The 18482-nt window shown below is 38.1% G+C and overlaps 1 protein-coding gene and 1 long non-coding RNA gene across 10 annotated transcripts in view; both read left to right on the top strand.

Annotated features, from left to right (window-relative positions):
• Positions 1-4938, top strand: part of SLC41A2 (solute carrier family 41 member 2) — a 143432-nt gene extending 138494 nt beyond the window's left edge. For all 9 annotated transcript variants that reach the window (XR_012420556.1, XR_012420557.1, XM_045365828.3 and 6 more), the window contains one exon: positions 2167-4938. Coding sequence is in view for 7 of the 9 variants with exons in the window: in XM_045365828.3 (XP_045221763.2) it covers positions 2167-2352 (186 nt within the window). In the remaining 2 variants the exon portion in view is untranslated. The remainder of the gene's footprint in view (positions 1-2166) is intronic.
• Positions 4939-12067: 7129 nt separating this feature from the next.
• On the top strand, positions 12068-17852 carry LOC141408091 (uncharacterized). Its single transcript, XR_012420558.1, has 2 exons — positions 12068-12185; positions 14817-17852. It is a non-coding gene; the product is annotated as an uncharacterized lncRNA (long non-coding RNA).
• Positions 17853-18482: the final 630 nt, after the last annotated feature.

Below are 18482 nucleotides of genomic sequence, written 5' to 3'. Positions count from 1 at the left end.
AAATTAGCTACCCTCATTCTTTTAAAAACAATTGTTTCTTCCTGTATATATTACTTATTCGATCAGCAAATGTAGTTATTAAACCTCCATATACTTCAGTAATTTTGAGTTTACTATATAACTTGTTCTATTTATAGATAGCCAATTTTTTTTAAGTTCTGCTTTTGGTCTTTTTTTCTTTAACCTAACACTCTACTCTCTGAAGCAACATACTAGAAACCTAGTGTCTCCTGACATAACCTTTGTCTCAGGTTCACTTCTCCCACCCACCTTGCCCGGGACAAACAATTCTTATTCTCATAGGAATCTCCTATATGACACTGTCTCCAGCTGATTTGCATTCCATCAATCAGATGTTGTCTACTTTTTAGGTTAGTCACTTTGCTAGGTACTGAAGACGCAGATGTGAACCAGTTTCTCTGAAAATAGGGCATCCAAAACAGAGTCTAGATGTGGCCTGGCTCACTGGGGGTCTTATGGGATGACTCTCTGTCTTTCAGTCTGTGCATTTTGCTTTCAGTGATGGAACTTGACATCATGCTGCCTTTTTGCCTTTCCTTTCATCCCCCTAAACCAAAGTTTTTATTATTTCAAAGTAAGTTTGGCAAATATTAGGCCCCATATTTTCCTCAAATGAGAATAGCTAGGCTCAGAGTGGTAAGAAACCTACCCAAAGGCAGAACTGAGAATCAAATCCAGATTTTATAACTTCCAAGTCCAGGATTCTTTCTAATATTTCATGCTTCCTCCATACCCAAAACAGATTGTCCTGGTAAAACTTTATATGATTCCAAAACAGTCTCTACCGGTGAAACACTAATAAAGAACTGACCACATGCAAAAGACAATAGGGCTTAAAGTACAACCTCTGACAGATGTCCAAAGCATGTAAAGTTCATGCATTTGGAATAGGTACATGTCTTCCTACGTTTGGACAAGCCACTCTCCTTCCTGGTAAAGGTGTTAGAGCTAAAATGATAGCACGCAGCAGTTTAGGTCCCCAGGCAAATGCCTCACCCCCACGGCCTACTTGCCAGGTTAGTGAAAGGTCTGTTGGCCTAGACCCTAGACCTGGGGTTGGCTTCCTCCTGCACATACCAGGTGTTCCCAATACTTGAGGGGCCACAAATAGTAATAAGAATAAAACTGTTAAAATAGACTAATAACGGACATTTATTGAAAGTTTATTGTGTGCCAAGTACTGAATTATTTAGTATATTATTTAATCCTCACAACATTCTTACGAGGTAGGTACCATTTTAATGTTCATTTGGATAAACAGAGTCAGAAAGGTTGAGTAACTTGCCTACAGTCAGCTAGTAGACAATAGAGAAGGGCCGTAAAGAAGTGCTTTTAACCACTGTGCTATACTTGCCAACTTGTCCAAAACCAGTGAACATTATCCTTTCTAGTCCCAGATTTCTTTCACTGCTTCAGGGATTTGAAAATTAGAAAGTCTCCCTACTCTAGGTGGATCAAAGAAAAAAATCATTTATCTGGTCCCCAAATTCAAAGCATCACAAAAGTCTTTATATTCCTGATATTCTAGAAAATATTTATATATAACACCTTCATGTTTGAATAGTCTTTTAAACTATTTCCATTTTATGGATATATCTATGTATCTATAACTACATAGATGAGCCATTTCTAAATGCATTTACCTTCTAGTTATTGGTCTTACTACTGAACTGAAATTTTCCTTGGCAAGTCACAAATGGCCTTATAGTTAGTAAATGAATGGTCAGTTTTCCATCTTTATTTTATTTGATATACCTGCAGCAGGAGACTGTTAAATAATTCCTTATTTTAATTTTTATTTCCTTCTTCATAATATCGTCCTTTTTCACAGGTTTATCACATAGAAAAAGTCTTTTGGAAACAGTACAATGCTATTAAAATATCAAAATTATTATGGCTATTAGGCTAGAATGAGATCTATATGAAAAGTTCAAGAAAAATTTTAGTACCTGTAAACATACATGCTGTTTTTTTTCTTGTGAAATGGAGATATTCTTGTCAACTAAGTATTTCTTCTTTTCAAGCATGGTTCTTGACTTAGACATATGCGGTTCCTTCCAGAAGCCAGTGGTTTAGGCTTGTGGCCATGTTTCATGGGCTAGGAATGTCCAGGCAGCAGGAGTAATCTCTGGTGTTCTTTTCTAGGTATTTACCTTGCTGTGGATTGCTGACTGGATGGTCCATCACTTCTGGAGGAAAGGAAAGGACCCGGATAGTTTCTCTATCCCCTACCTAACAGCATTGGGTGATCTGCTCGGGACAGCTCTGTTAGCCTTAAGTTTTCATTTTCTTTGGCTTATTGGAGATCGAGATGGAGATGTTGGAGACTAATAAATTCTACAAACTGCTCTCAAGTTACCAATGAAGAAAATACACGACAACCACTTATGGCTCTTTTTCAAAACTCTTAAATCAGTGGTTTGACTTTTGCCAGGGTAATCTTCAGTTGGCCCTGATTCAATTAAATGGCCTTAATTTTTTTTTAAGGAATTTGTGTCAAAACCAGAATGAAGAGTATTTGTGCTGCTTTTCATAGAATAAATAATTTGACATAGACATAGATATAAGCTCCAGCTCTGAAATTAATTAGGGAAGAATATAGGATGTTTATAGTGAATAATTTTAAAACCACAAACATAGCAGAAATGTACTGTATTATTTAATTTGTAATGCAGGATTAGAAGAAGCAGAGCTCTAGTTTAGCCTTTCTTGTCTCACAGATGTGCTGTATCCCAGGCATACTATAAAGCGAAGGGTGCCCAACCAAGCTTTGAATCGTATTAACAATGCCCACCACTATGCTAACTGAGGATAAATTTACCAATTGCTCATATTTAAACTGACCTAAATATGTTTTGCTGAGCATAAGATAAACTCACTTTTACCTCCATCTAAAATTACCCTGTGCTGATGCCAATTCAATTTCATTTCTGCAAGTTCTTGTCAGGCTAACCTTTAAACATCGAGTGATCTTGAGAGATTGTTAATGAGAGCAGTGGGTTATTTTTTGATCGTTGATTTGTTGGAAAAATGTTGAAGTGTTTTAAAAAATGTAATCTTCAAAAACAGAAGATAACCTGAGATGCATTTGTAGAGACAAGACGGTATGAGAAATTGTGTGTGTGTGTGTGTGTGTGTGTGTGAGAGAGAGAGAGAGACTTTTGATGAAGAACTAAATCTTGGATTGTTGATAGCAAAGGTCATAGTGCTGTTGGAATATCAGCAATATAGTTATTCTTAAACACATTTTATTGACATGGTTTTGTCATTTGGTCCAAAAATTTTGCTACTGACCAGAATTTACTATTTGTTACCTATATTCTTTTCTTTTCTTTTCTTTTTTTGAGACAGAGTCTTGCTCTGTCACCCAGGCTGGAATGCAGTGGTGTGATCTTGGCTCACTGCAACCTCCACCTCCTGGGTTCAAGTGATTCTCCTGCCTCAGCCTCCTGAGTAGCTGGGATTACAGGAATGTGCCATCACGCCCAGCTAATTTGTTACCTACACTGTAATTAATAATTTCTTATTTTAAAAAGTGGTACTATTTAATATAATCAAGATAGGAGATTTAAAATGAGCAAGTGATTCATTTGCTCTTTTAAAGAAGCCCATGACTTACCCTTTTAAAAAAGAAGTTGGTGGGTTACCTCAATTATTGTTCATGCTTAAACATCCATTTGTACAGGCTTATTTCTACATGGGACCCTATCATATATACTATATTTCTCAAATATTTTTTCTAAAACTCTGGCCTATATTCTAAACACTTGACCAACACCTTAGTTATTGAATAGGTAACCGTTTTTAAAGCAGGTGTAGTTCATTTTTTAAAATTCAATCTCAAGACCGTTAGATATTTAATAATTTAAGCTGATAAGGGCATCAAAATGCACATTAACTTTGATCATCATGATTTAAGTTGTAACTTTGTGTTATACAAATATTAGGTTGTTTATAAATATATTGGGAAAAGTATTCTTGTTAAGCTCTTTTAAATGAAGGTACTGTAGTTTAGAGTTATATATTTTTGCTTATTTTTAAACTTTATTCCATTCTGCCTTATAATGAAACTTTTAAGGCAGAGAACTGAACTAATTATAGAATTTCTCCTTTGGAGAGTTGTAATGTCACATAGTGAACATTCTTATAAAAGAAAGAATAAGTTTAAGTTGATGAATATTTAGCTGCAAAGATTTTTTACCTAAAAAAAATCCATGAATAATATCTTTGATTTTATTGTAAAGCATTTGTAAATTATTTACATTTTGACTGTATGATTCATAAACATTTACGTTTCCCAATGATTTCTATTTTGATTTTTAAAAAATATACAGGGCAAGCTACATTTGAAAAGCATTAATCAACAACTTTATTGTATTACACATTCCAGTACACATTCCAGCACACAATATCATTTAATACTCACAGTAGTACCTGTGAAATATGTCAGATGGATGTTCCTATGTCTATTTTACAGCAGAGGAAACCGACATTCAGAGAACTTGCATTTCTAAGATTGTACCACTGCAAAATGACCAAATTGTGAAGTCCCTAACATCCAGGTTTTCATAATGCCAGTACTCTTTCTATGACATGTTTATGACCCTCCATATATACCAGGACTACCTAACTACTTCACCGAGAGGAAGCCAACTGGAAAAACAGAATTTTTACAAGTACAATAGAGTATTACTACATCTTTTCAATTTCAGACAAAGAAATCTCCATTTATTATATCCTGATGGTGAGTATTGCCAGCTCGAAATTATTCATAGTCCTAAGACAAGGAAAATATAGGTAAATGAAAATATTGAAATAAAGAACAATGCTTTAATTTGTAAAATCTATCATTGCTACCACCCTGCCCAGGTCTGGCCATTTGCCATAAATGCTGTTAAATAAATATAATGACTGACAGAGTTCTGTCTCCTTTCTCTTTTGCTACCCAACCTTGGTGAGAGCAACCAAATGCCTAAAAGGCATGTAATAGAAGAAAAAAAATTAGTTACCAATTCACTGATTATAAAAGGGATGTAGATTCCTTTAAATTATGACTGACCTTTTGAAAGCCTTCACACAAGTAAGCAACAGATAAAATGACTCATTTACCCACAACAGTCATCTAGTATTAGTCTTAAGTAGTGTTAATTCACTGTCTTTTTATACAACATAAAAACTTCTGCTTTCCAAACTTCTTCCTTTTCACTAATTTATCAGCCACTTTATTTATACACAGATAACACTTTTAAAAACATTTTTCTTTCTTCCCCATTTTTTTTCTTTCAAAAATAAAGTTTCTTAGAACCTGATAAAATGGAAACTTATGGTAATATATCTTCTGGGAGATGTCCAAAAATTCCACACCATAAACTATCAATGATGTGGCCAAATAAAGGCCATTCAAAAAAATCTTTCAGTAACTGGGCTTCCTTGCCTTATATCTATGGTATAGTGTACCCATTTATAATGGGGTTCTGCCATCTTTGAATTGTTTTAAACTCAAATAAGAATAAAATTTAAGAAATAATTACCCAGTCTTGTTATGCTTACTTCTTGATGAACTAGAGAACATCAAGCCAGTGTGGAAATCTCCCAGAGGAGACTGGGGTAATTTATGTATACATATGATACCTCCAATGCATTGCTTTACTACTTTTTGACGGTCAAATACTCTCCTCATTTCCTCACTCCTCTCATTATCCAACTTACATTGCTTGGTTCATCAATCCATACATCTGCAACTGCCTCTCTCATGCTGGCAGGACAGAACACAAACTCTGGATAAAGACAGCTCTCTATGTTTTGCCTGTACCTGAGTGCTCAATATGGCTCATGAAAAACACACAACTCCTCTGACAGATGTTTAAATTTATCACCTCAGATATCAAGTTAACCCTCAACTACCCAGCAACCTACTCTATTTCTCTAATGACTTTACTTTCTGAGACAGGTCTTTGTCCCCAGCACTTTACTGAACCAAACTTGTTGTCAACCTAGATAGTAAACAGAGATAAGGTTTCTAAAAGGAAATGATATTCAGGAATAGGCATTGCAATGTGAATACACGTGCCACAGTGTTCTCATTGCATATGAACTACCTGCATATTCAGGGAGGTAAAGGAAGGAGGATGTTTTTAAAGAAGGATTATGAGTTATTTTGAGATAATTATCCTTGGCTACAAGGATCGATAGCAAGCATGATGCCAGTCTGAGGTTGAACAGGCATTTGCTGGGCAGATACTCTCACAGAAGTATTTTTTGTGTGTAAGGTTGCAATGGCCTTTGTACAACGTTGTGGTTTTTGCAGTCTTTTGTGATGGTTTTTGTTATTGGGCATTTATGCATGAGAAACCTTTCTTCACAGCCTTCTCTGGCTCTATTTGTCAGAGTTTTATTAACACAAGTGACTCCATTATGTTTCTGACAAGTTTCACATTTCCCCCTTTTGATCAAGATATTTCTCCAAAAGCATCACTGACCAACCATCCTGTATTCAGGTGTTGATATCCCCTGGTGCCAGGATGGGCCTGTCCTGGGTTGCTGATCTGGTCCTATGTTAGAGGAAGTGAATGGTGGCTAGGAGTCAGTGTCAAAACCCTATTATCCACATTTGAGCAACAAGGGAGGTTTGCAGGGAGTGGATCTCAGGCTAAGTCTATCTGGAGTCCATTATTAAGTTCAGTTTTTTCTGTTCCATAGTCGTTTGCTGTTGTCTCAAAGTGCTTTCTGTTAGGAGTTCTACTTCTGCAAAAATTTAACAAGTAATAGTGCAAACTTTAAAAAGGAAATAATAGTAATATGAAAATCCCAGTTTGCATATTGGTTTTGAGCTGTGAATCTAGGCTTAAAGGCAACCAATTGAATGAAGGAAATGACCATAGGGAATTAGGTAAGACCTGTTGTAACCATGTGGCTACGTTTTTATTTTGCTTATATGGGTTTCAACTTTCCCAGAGGGATTTATCCGGGTACAGCATGTAATATTTGCAATAGCACAGACATTTTCTTATTTAGCCAATAAATAATATAAAGCTATTCATCATCTAGTATCCCATGACTGGGTTGAATTAAAGCAAAAGGTGAGCACTAACTGTATTAAGGATGTTGCCAAAGTCACCCAATAAGTGGGCTAAGGAATCTTTTAGATTAGTTTCTGTCTAGTTACTGGCAGAAGCTACTGATTAAGAAATTTAAATTACACCATTATCCTGCCAAGTGAAAAAGGTAGCAGTAAGGGAGGTCAGGGTCTTGTTATGATATAGAGTCTTGTGCCAATATCTTGGGAAAAGCTGTCTACAGCATGAAAATGTCAATTTCTTATCCTGTTTGCAGTCTGAACATCTTTGGTTATGGCATTAGGCAGTTTGGTGAACTTTTTGTGTGGCCCATACATCAGACACAAGACTTGTTCCTTAAAATGTATCATTTCAGCTTATAGAGATTTAGGAACAGAGCAGTTCCTGTTCTTAGTAATTCCATGGAAGAAAGTTGGATTAGAGGAATATCAAAGAATTCAGGATCTAGTCTACTCTATAGGTAAATAAGAACCTGAAAACAGTGCACAGAGCTACAATCTAATAGCAGATATATTATAGCTTTTTCTTTATAAACATAACTTTTTCTGCCTATGTTGATCACACAGGAACCTCAAATATAAAAACCTCTTGAGGAAGCCAAACTAAGGAAGACTTTAGATGTTACCTATAGTCCTAAGGCTCCTGAGCCTGCCAGGAAGTGAGTTTTTATTCACCGTAAGGCTGAGAACCCTTGAAGTCAGGCATTCTGTGCACATTCTCCAATCTATATCAGTCAAAGCCTTGGTAATATAACCAGTGTTTTCATTGTATACAGTTATAGAAAGCAGATTTTTACTGAATTTATGCAAATAACCATGAATTGTTCCCACATGTTGGAGGCATCAAGTAGGTAGAAAAGCAAATGCTTCCATCTTTGTTCACACAAGTATACTTTACCAAATTTCTGTAAAATATGGATAACTTAAGAAAAAAAAGTTCCTCAAATCCGGAAAATAAAACATTGAAGAACCAATAATGTTTCAAATAAACATGAAAACATCTTCATCAGTTACTTAATCTTATGTAATTAATTTTTGTCTTGCTTGATTATCGGTTTTATGAACCCATCAGTTTCTTCATTAGTGTTTTGAAAATTTTTTATGTGGTCCATTGATCTTACAGTTATTAGAAATCTGTATTTAAGAGTACTTGTTAGAGTATTTTTCATGAAACTAATTGCAAATGCTTTTGGAGAAAAATCAAAACAATAATTGTGAATGACAGAGACTTACAATAGTCATGATTAAAAATCTGACTTTGGTTCATTATAATCAGCAATTGACAAGGAAATTTGGTTGTTTTGTGGCATATAATATAATAACCAGAATTATGGCCAAGAAGATATTAGATTTCTAAGAGTTTTATACATTTTGGGGCCATTCATATCAATAACATGCCCATTAATGTAACTGAAAGAAAACCTAGCATCACTTATCATTTGACAATACTTCCCATACAATTTACTAAGCAAGCCTAGTCACTTAATGTCTCTACAAGATGAAAGGTACATCCTTTGAGGCTCTCCAGCGGCCCACATGGAAAATCCTGAAGTTAATTCTAGGTCAAAAAGATTTAATTTAGAATGTTGATCCTGGAGAAGCCTGCCAAAGATGTCAAAAAGTTCAAAATACTTGATCAAAACAGGTCACTGGGAAATAATAGCCAGTCATTTAACCAGACTGATAATCCAAAGACTTCAAATGCAACACAGGAAGTTTCATAAATTAAAAAAAAAAAAAAAAAAAAAAAAGCAACTTTTTCAAAGCTCAGTTTTTCTACATAATAATAAAAATGAAGACAAGAGGAAATTATCTTGATAAAATATAAAATATTTGCTTTTTAGGCCAATTACCAAAAAGATAAAGAAAAACCTCCTCCAGTGTAACTGCTTCTCCTTATGGGAAGCCTATTTAGATAATCTGGAAGTCAAACCTCATGAAAGGGTACTTGAACTTAATCAGACACAGGAAGAGTGTGCCCAAGGTTATGAATGTATACCATATTATAGAGAAATGTAAACAAGAAAACCAGTACCTTGAGCAGGGGAATATATGTGTCTTAGTAACATCATCAGAAGTTTCCTGGTTACATGGAACAATTCAGACACATTAAGAAAAGCCAACAGAATTAAGTTATACTAGAAGAAAACACTAATTTTCCAGGCCTTCAATAAGCATCTTACTGTCAGGTTATAATAACAGAGTTAGAGCTGGAGAAAAAAGTTAAGGAATGAGAAAAAAGTTGAAGGAGAGAGAGATCATCTCAGTCCTTCTCAAGTAGAGAAAGAACAGGAGGCAATGATGGTATGACCTGCAAATCACATGTACCTAGATACAGCCAAAGTCGAACTTCTGAGAAATAGATCTGAGAAGCTTCAATAGGAAAACTCTACCTTGATAAGTGAAATTACCAATCCGAATAAAGAGAGCATTTTCAGCCTGAAACTAGGGACATTAAATGAATGTCAGGAAGAAATGTGGCAGAAATAGAAATTGTCTACAGTTTAGAAAATGGCTGCTAAGAAACAGATTTTAGAATTAAAAATAAAAATCTCTTGTAATTTTTGCTAAGAGCAGATCAATAATTTGAGAAAACCTTGCTATTCTAGCATAGACGACCAAAAATTTAATTTTGTGTTAGTGTATTTTTAATATCAAAGCTCAATCCTTAGAAAAACTTACAAATAATTCCCTTCTAATTGTAACCAACATGATTACACAAAAATTCCTTTTATAAATTCATTCTTCACAAACCTTATCATGATTTACTCAGACACTCGATACGCTTAGCTTTTTTGCTTTGTCCTCTACTTCCTCTTTCTTAAATAACCAGTCATTTGATGTTAGGACAAAAATATGCCACTCAGGATTCTTTCTCATACAAAATTACTCTTTTCCTCTTAAAATTCCTTACCAAAAACATGTCTTCACTGTCAAAGTCACCAATAGCCTCCACATTGCCAAATCCAATGATCAATTTCTAATAAGAATTCTTACCTTATTTAATCTGTAAAGTCATTTAACAGGAATCTCCTTCCTTCTTGAAATATTTTCTTTACTTTGCTTCCAAAAGTCTGCCCTTCGCTTTCTTTCCTTACCTTACTAAAAGCCCCATCTCAGTTTGTTTTGCTGTTTGCTTCTCTTGTTCTCAGTCTCTAAATGTTGGAATGCTCTAGGACTCAGTTTTATCATCTCTTCTCTATCTACTTTCTTTTCCTATGTGATCTTACCCATCTTATTGTTATAAATATCATCTGTACTGATTATTCCAAAATTATCTAGTCCCAGCCTCTCAATTGAGTTTTAAATCTGTATTTCCAAATACCTGCCAGACAACTCTACTTGAATGACTACTAGGTATCTCAAGCATTTGAACACTGTCATCCACCTTGATCTAATTGACATCTATAGAACACTTTATCCAACAAATGCAAAATACAGGTTGAAGGTTAATCTCCTTAGCAAACAAAGAACTTTTATAAATCAAGGGAAAAAATACCAACAACCCAATAGTAAAATAACCAGAGGAGAGATGGTTCACAGAAAAAAAAAAATCTTTAATACCACTCAAAAAAATGCTAATTAAAATCACACTGAAATACTACTTACCTATCAGATTGGCAAAATTCAAAACTGGATAAAACATTCCCTTGGCAAGGCTGTAGGGAGACAAAATTGCTGGTGGTAGAACAGAATAAAAGCTCTGTAGTGGGGAATCTAGCCATATATAACAAAATTACAAATGCACTTGTCATCCTATCCTGTAATTCCACCATTACTAGGCAAGGAAAGGCTGGACCCTTTGCTGCATGATTTATAGCAAAGTTTGGCAAATTTCAGCCAGTGGCCCAAATCCAGTTTGCTGCCTGGATAAATAAAGCTTATTAGAATTCAGCCATGTCCATTCATTTCCATAAGGTCTGTGGCTGCTCTCTCTGTACACAGTAGAATTGAGTAGCTTCAAAAAAAAGACCATAGAGCCTGAAAGCCTAAAATCTTTACTATCTGTCCCTATACACACACACACACACACACACACACACACACCCCTACCTCTTCTTTAGAGTGAATTCCTAATTTCTAAATCTAGTTTCTAAGTCTCCCCCCGATACTAAGACCAGCTGGGGTCAGCAGTGCCATCTGGGCAGGGTGCCCCAACTTGGAACTGATCCTGTATGGTATCCAGTTGGCAGAAGCTCCTACCTTACAGTTTTGTAATTTGCCATCCAAAGCCTGAGACTGGCCAGTGGGCTGGCAGTGGGCCTAGTTTCTGTTTTTCCCCTTGCTTGAGGTCCACCAGAGACCAGAGACTCATGCCTATGGGGTAGTTCCAGGATTCTATGGCCAGCCCTTGTTCCAGGAAGGCAATTTGATGAGTTGATTACTCTTACTGACCAAAATGACATGTTGATTTTTTTTTTTTTTTTTTTTTTTTTTTGAGACGGAGTCTCGCTCTGTCGCCGGGGCTGGAGCGCAGTGGCCGGATCTCAGCTCACTGCAAGCTCCGCCTCCCGGGTGACATGTTGATTTTGTGTGACTCTCATGTCAGACACAAGGCAAGTTGAGAGCTCTGGGTCACTAACTGTCCATAGTTAACCCTTGGACTCAAGCCGTAGCTGTCTCATGTCAGCATTCTGGCTGCCGCGTTGCCTCCCATCTAGAGCATTCAAGTCTGACACGGTGGTAGCAGTCACCCTTTACCCTGTGCACACTTCATCACTTGCACTCAGGGAGGTTTCCCCACCCCCTCTGCTGGCTCTAGAGCACATGTCAGGCAGGTCTCTAGGGATGGCTGTCCCTTTCTCTTCCAAAGGTATTCAAGACCACTGCTCCACAGCTGGCCCTTTCAATTGGTGTCCTTCTTGCCTGCCGTCGATGTGGTGATGTCAATGTGGTACCATTTCAATACAAATAGGTTCTGAAGAGCCCTGGCATAGAAACTAGTAACAATATTGGTAACTTTTCCTTGCAGTGGGAGACAGGAAATTAGCCAGGAATAACATTTGACAATAAAGAAAAAACACAAAAAGATAGTATCTGGACACTATGAAGAATCTTCATTTGCACTTACTGGACAATAGCCAAATGTGTAAGTACCTCTTTTCTATCCATTACACTAAATCTTCATCGATAAATCACTAAGCTTCAAATGGGTTCAAGAATTTTGCAAAACAGTTTAAAGCCAAATGGCCTATGAGGGCAGTGGCCCTGCAAAGAATATTTGTGTGGAGCTCCACACATCCTAGTTGCTGCCCTGCATCCAACTTTTTGAAATCTATTCTACAGATATTTCCAGACATATATGTAATGACATACTTCAAGATTATTTATTATAGCTTTGTTTGTAATAGCAAAAGATAAGACAACAACTCAGGGCTCCTAGTGGAATAAATTATGGTATATCCATACAGTGGAACATTATGCAACTGAGAGACAAAAGGAACAGGAAATATCTTTACAAATGTATATGGTAAGATCTCCAGGATACATAGTAAGGTGAAAAAAGCAAGGCATGGAACGGTGTATAAAATATCTTCCCTTTTTGTAAGGTTGTAAGAAACAGGGTATTTCTCTCACTGGGAAATAAACATTTGAGCAAGAAACAATGGAAGAAAAATCAGGAAACTGAGAAAAATGATTACCTATAGGGGACAAGGCATAATAAACTGAATGGGAACAGGGATGAGGACAAGACTAGTCAGTGTATATTTTATAGATCACTTTCATTTTTGAATGATGTATCTCAAAAAATCATTTAGAACTTTTATTTTTAAAGAAAATTTATTTTTAAAGAAAAATATATTCTTTGCTCTATTGATATGCCATTGTAGAAATCGGTCCTAAGGTAATAATCAGAATATACATTGCAGCAATTTTCAGCTTTAAATTTTTCATTTGAAAACAGACAAGCTGGGACTGGTGGCTCATACCTGTAATCCCAACACTTTGGGAGGCCAAGTGAGAGGATCTCTTTTTTTTTTCTTTCTTTTTTTTTTTTTTTTTTGAGACAGAGTCTTGCTCTATCGCCCAGGCTGGAGTGCAGTGGCCGGATCTCAGCTCACTGCAAGCTCCGCCTCCCGGGTTTACGCCATTCTCCTGCCTCAGCCTCCCAAGTAGCTGGGACTACAGGCGCCTGCCACCTCGCCTGGCTAGTTTTTTGTATTTTTTAGTAGAGACCGGGTTTCACCGTGTTAGCCAGGATGGTCTCGATCTCCTGACCTCGTGATCCGCCCATCTCAGCCTCCCAAAGAAGTGAGAGGATCTCTTGAGGCCAGGCATTCAAGACCAGCCTGGGCAACACAGTGAGACCCCATCTCAAAAAAAAAAATTTAGCCAGGCATGGTGGCATGCACCTGTAGTTCCAGCTACTTGGGAGGCTGAGACAGGAAGATCACTTGAGCCTAGGAATTTGATGTTATAATGGGCTATGATTGCACCACTGCACTCCATCCAGCCTGGGTGACAGAGCAAGATCCTGTCTCAAAAAACAAACAAAACAGACTTAAAGTTCAAAAAAAATGGGTACTATATATTATAGTCAGTAAATTTATATTTTAAAGTTCATTTGATGAGTTTGGAAAATATTAAATAATGTGTAAAAAACACTGAGTACAAAACTTTATCTGGAATGACACTAATTTTTTAAGACACCAAAATATTTTAAATGTTTTGCTCTGGATGATGTGATTATGGATTTTTTTTCTTTTTAAAACTCTTCTGTGCTGAACAAATTTTCAGAAATGAACCTGTTACTTTTATATTTATTTTTTTAATTACTTAATAATTATTACTTTTCTAGACAATAGATCCCCAGCTCAAATAGTAGTTAACTATTGTTTTGGGTCTTAAAAAATAAAAAAAGATTGATTTTGTCCTGTTTAGTAATGAGTACCTGATGTTTAAAAAAATGAACATCCTTTTTATTCGTACAGATGAGAGAAAATATTCCATAGAAATGGAACATTTTAGTACTTAAAGACACTGGGGTATTATTAGTAAGAAGAAATAGTGAATAAATATGGGCCTAGAAGAATAACATTTTTCTCCGTATCATCTGTTCTTTAGGCAAGTGATAATGTTATACTAACATAGGCTTCTGACTTCTGATAATTCCCACAGTCAGCCTTCTCTGGTCCTTCTCCCGGATCACACCAAACTCCATGGATTTGGCACAAAACCAATCATGTCTGGCTTACTACAAATCCATGCTGTCCAGCTCCACGAACTTGGCCAGAGGGCAGTTTCAGAGTTTCTCTTTTCCCACCCTTTCTCCTCCACTGCCCTTAGCAGGTGGTTCTGACTCCAGGGAGAAGGCTGAGGCCTCTGGATAAGCTTCCTCAGTAACTCCTTGTCCCTGCCTTGACATGCCCATATTGTTTCAAGCTCACCCTTCAACCCATCCATTTCTACCACATTTCCTCTCTTTAGCACCAGTGGCCCACTTCTCTGCTCTATCATACACACAAATCTTCCTTGGAAAGAAAAGCCTCCATCTGAGCTTACCAACACCATTCTACTCTTCTCCTCTTTAATTGTCAACTCTTGTACAAGAAGAGACTCCTGCCTCCTCTTCCTGGCCATTGCCTCTCTGCTTAGCACCTGACAGCCATGGCACAACTTAACTGCAAGGGAAGCTCGGGAATGTGGTCTTCCTGTGTGCCCAGGAAGAGGAAGAAGAAATGAAATTGAGTTTAACACATAGCATTTGTCTCCACCGCAGGACTTAAGACATTTTATTTGGATATTCAAGGAAGACATCGCCCAGGAGGCTGAAGGGCTTGAGGCTATTTGAGAAACAGAAGAAAGAGAAACCCGTGCAGCTAACAGACCCAGTCACTAAGTCACAATTCCAACTCCTCAGGGCAGAAAATCTAATGACTCATCTGGGCTCTGGCTTCGATCTGCTGTGGCCAGGTTAAGGAGCAGAGATCACATGGTGATTGGACCACTTCTTCCAGTGCTGTGAGTCCTCTCACAGAGAGGAGTAAGCAGAAAAAGAATGATTGGCACCTCTGCAGTGCACGCCAAGCCAATCTGCAGATCATAGGGAAGGTGCCCTGAAGGTTATTTTATGAACTGCTCAAGATAGAACAGAAACAACTTTGCCTTACACTTTACACATTACTTATCCAGGCACTTTCAGGAAAGTAAAAGTTGCAAAGTAAAGTTATATAACAGAGTAAAATTCTAAAAGGTAGTGTCTACACACACACATACACACGCACACACAGAGAGAGAGAGAGAGAGAGAGAGAATGCATGGAAAATATGTGGAAAGTGTTTCCTCAAACAATGAATGACTTTTAAACTAATACCTCTCTTCTAGATTGTTTAAGAAATGAGATACTCTTAGGTTGAATCCCTTTTCACCCTCAGATCAAAATGACAATGTCAATAGGCCAAAACCAGAGACTAAACTCAGCTCCAGACGTTTTGTGGGAATGAGAAGTAATGGATTCACTTGAATCTTGGTGAAGTCAACCTGTATTCCATGGGCAACTCTGGGCCCAGGGTTGGGCAGATAGTAACATTTTAGGTTCAGCTTGCTTCAGGGCAATGGTAAAACTAAAGTCTTTAAAAGCTGATTTCCAAAACATCTTTTGCCTAAAGGCAGTAGTCAGGTAGTTTTGGGACATAGTCTCTTTTGCCTTGACTTTCTATCTCTCTTAGCGAATTAACAGTTGATGTTTATATCATTCATTGGAATATTACTGTCATCCATAAAATTGTGTGTGTCTGTGTCATGAAATTTGGACTTTATGCACACAATGACGTGCATCATATAAATCACCAGGAAGGTACATTAAGCTAAATACTGCTAGGGATTTGTTACACATTTCCTTTTGAAAGGACACCATCTGAATATGAGATTCTGTTGCTGCAGCTTTAAATTAATATGTATGATGCAGGCATTGCAAAGTGTTTTTTAAAGAAATTATTACTTGTGTTTTCGTTGTTTGCTTTAATGGTTTCTGCTAATGGCATTTCAGAAGTTGAATGTAACAGAAACATGAAATGCCTGTTTATACGGTGGATAGTCGTGATAGATGCTGACTAGATTTGGCATACTCTTGTGATTTCATATGGCTTAATTATTAAAGAGACAGGTTTTATAGGGCCCCAGTGCAAGCTGATCTAGGCCATGAGTGAAGTTAACAAGCTTTAATTAAACATCACATGTGAAACTACTTCTGTTCTTAACACCGAGAGGACTCCAAAAGGATAAAATATGGCATTCTCAATATTCATGGTAAATGATGTGAGAGGACCAAAGATTTATATGTGAGAAAATTTAAAGCAGTTGTTGATAAGAGTAAAAATCGTGAACAAACTAAATGTCCAGCAATAGAGAAATGGTTAAAAAACTATGGTACATAAAATTTGCAAAATATGTATCCTCATGGACAATCATCTTTTCCAAAAACATTTAATGACATAGGGGAAAATTTCCCAATATAATGGAAGTGAAAAAGGCATGGCATATATAGAGAGAGAATGCATAGAATATATGTGGAAAGTGTTTCCTCAAACAGTGAATGATTTTTAAACGAATACATCTCTTCCAGATTGTTTAGGAAATGAAATACTCTTAGATTGAATCCCCTTTTCACCCTCAGATCAAAAGGGCAGTGTCTATAGGCCAAAACCAGAGACTAGATTCAGCTCCAGACCTTTGGTGGGAAAGAGAAGTAACGGATTCACTCGAGTTTGCTGTGGACTCCTCCACCATCTCCCACCCAGAGATTAGAGAGAAGCAAAGAAAGTCACATAGGTTTATCAATTTTCCTAAGTCAAAGCAAAGAAACTGTAATACAACTCAGGGAGAAGTAAATGAATCCTCACAAAGCTCAGGTATGTACTTTCAGACCTTATTTTGAAGAAAACAGCATCAGAACTCACCCTTATCCAGACCCTTTCCAGCTCAACTCCCAGCCGCAAGCTAGAGGCCTTCTTCACTGAGTCCGCGCTCGCAGCTGCCCCTGATAGTGTCAACAGAAACTGCAAGGAGGCCAGTGGCCACGGAGAATCCACAGGTCGTGGAATTGAGCACGTCGTCGTGAGCTATTTCTGCAGGAGTGGTGGTGTGCCCAAGGGAAAGGAAGAGGTTGGGGACGCCACGGGGAGAAGGCAGAAGTGGGAATAAGTAGGGTATAAGCGAGGGCCGCCTAGCACAGCGCTGAGGGCTTAGCCAGTGTTTCACACTCGCACATTAGAGTCACCTGAATCCCTAAAAGAAACACAGATGGCTCCACCCCACTTCAGATTAATTGAGTCAGCTGTGGGGCCTGCGCACCTCAGAGCCCTAGTACAGGAGAGAGCAGTGCGGTACAAGTTCAGTGAGTCAGGGACGCCGCTGATCCGCTCCTGCCGCCTCCCAGATTCAGCTTCCTGACAGCCGTGGGGGATTGATTCAAGGGCTTTCCATCCTCTTTCGGGGCGCCGTGTATGTCTGCTTCAGCAAAGGGGCCGGTGGGGAGGCTGGCCTCCCGTCCTACATTCAGTGAACGACGGCAGCCCCTCACCTGTAGGCCACTGAACACAGAGGGACATCGAGGACCAGTGGAAGTCCCAGCTTTCCTCTTCCCCTAAGATGGCTTGAGACATGCTCTGGGGACAGAAATAAGAAGGGACTCCCACAGGGCCCCCACACTGACTTTGAAGTGGAAGAGTTGGGATGGGGCTCAGAAGAAAGAAATATGCATTGTTGTTATTTTTAATATATTGTAATAGATACAATAAAATATAACTTGTATACATTTTATTGTCTGTATATCATGATGTTTTGACTTCTTTTTTTTTTTTTTTTTTTTTTTTTTTTGAGACGGAGTCTTGCTCTGTCGCCCAGGCTGGAGTGCAGTGGCCGGATCTCAGCTCACTGCAAGCTCCACCTCCCGGGTTTACGCCATTCTCCTGCCTCAGCCTCCCGAGTAGCTGGGACTACAGGCGCCCGCCACCTCGCCTGGCTAGTTTTTTGTATTTTTTAGTAGAGATGGGGTTTCACCGTGTTAGCCAGGATGGTCTCGATCTCCTGACCTCGTGATCCGCCCGTCTCGGCCTCCCAAAGTGCTGGGATTACAGGCTTGAGCCACCGCGCCCGGCCGATGTTTTGACTTCTTAAAAACCCGTAAGAATGATACAATGGACTGTGGGGACTCCGGGGGGGAAAGGGTAGGAAAGGGGTGAGGGATACAAGGCTACAAATTGGGTATAATGGATACTGGTCGAGTAATGAGTGCACCAAAATCTCACAAATCATCACTTGAGAATTTACTCAGCTGGGCGCGGTGGCTCACTCCTGTAATCCCAGCACTTTGGGGGGCCGAGGAGGCTGGATCACCTGAGGTCAGGAGTTTGAGACCAGCCTGGCCAACATGGGGAAACCCCCT

This window comes from Macaca fascicularis, chromosome 11, assembly GCF_037993035.2.
Source record: "Macaca fascicularis isolate 582-1 chromosome 11, T2T-MFA8v1.1".
Lineage (NCBI taxonomy): Eukaryota > Metazoa > Chordata > Mammalia > Primates > Cercopithecidae > Macaca > Macaca fascicularis.
This window is presented reverse-complemented; position numbering and strand designations above follow the sequence as displayed.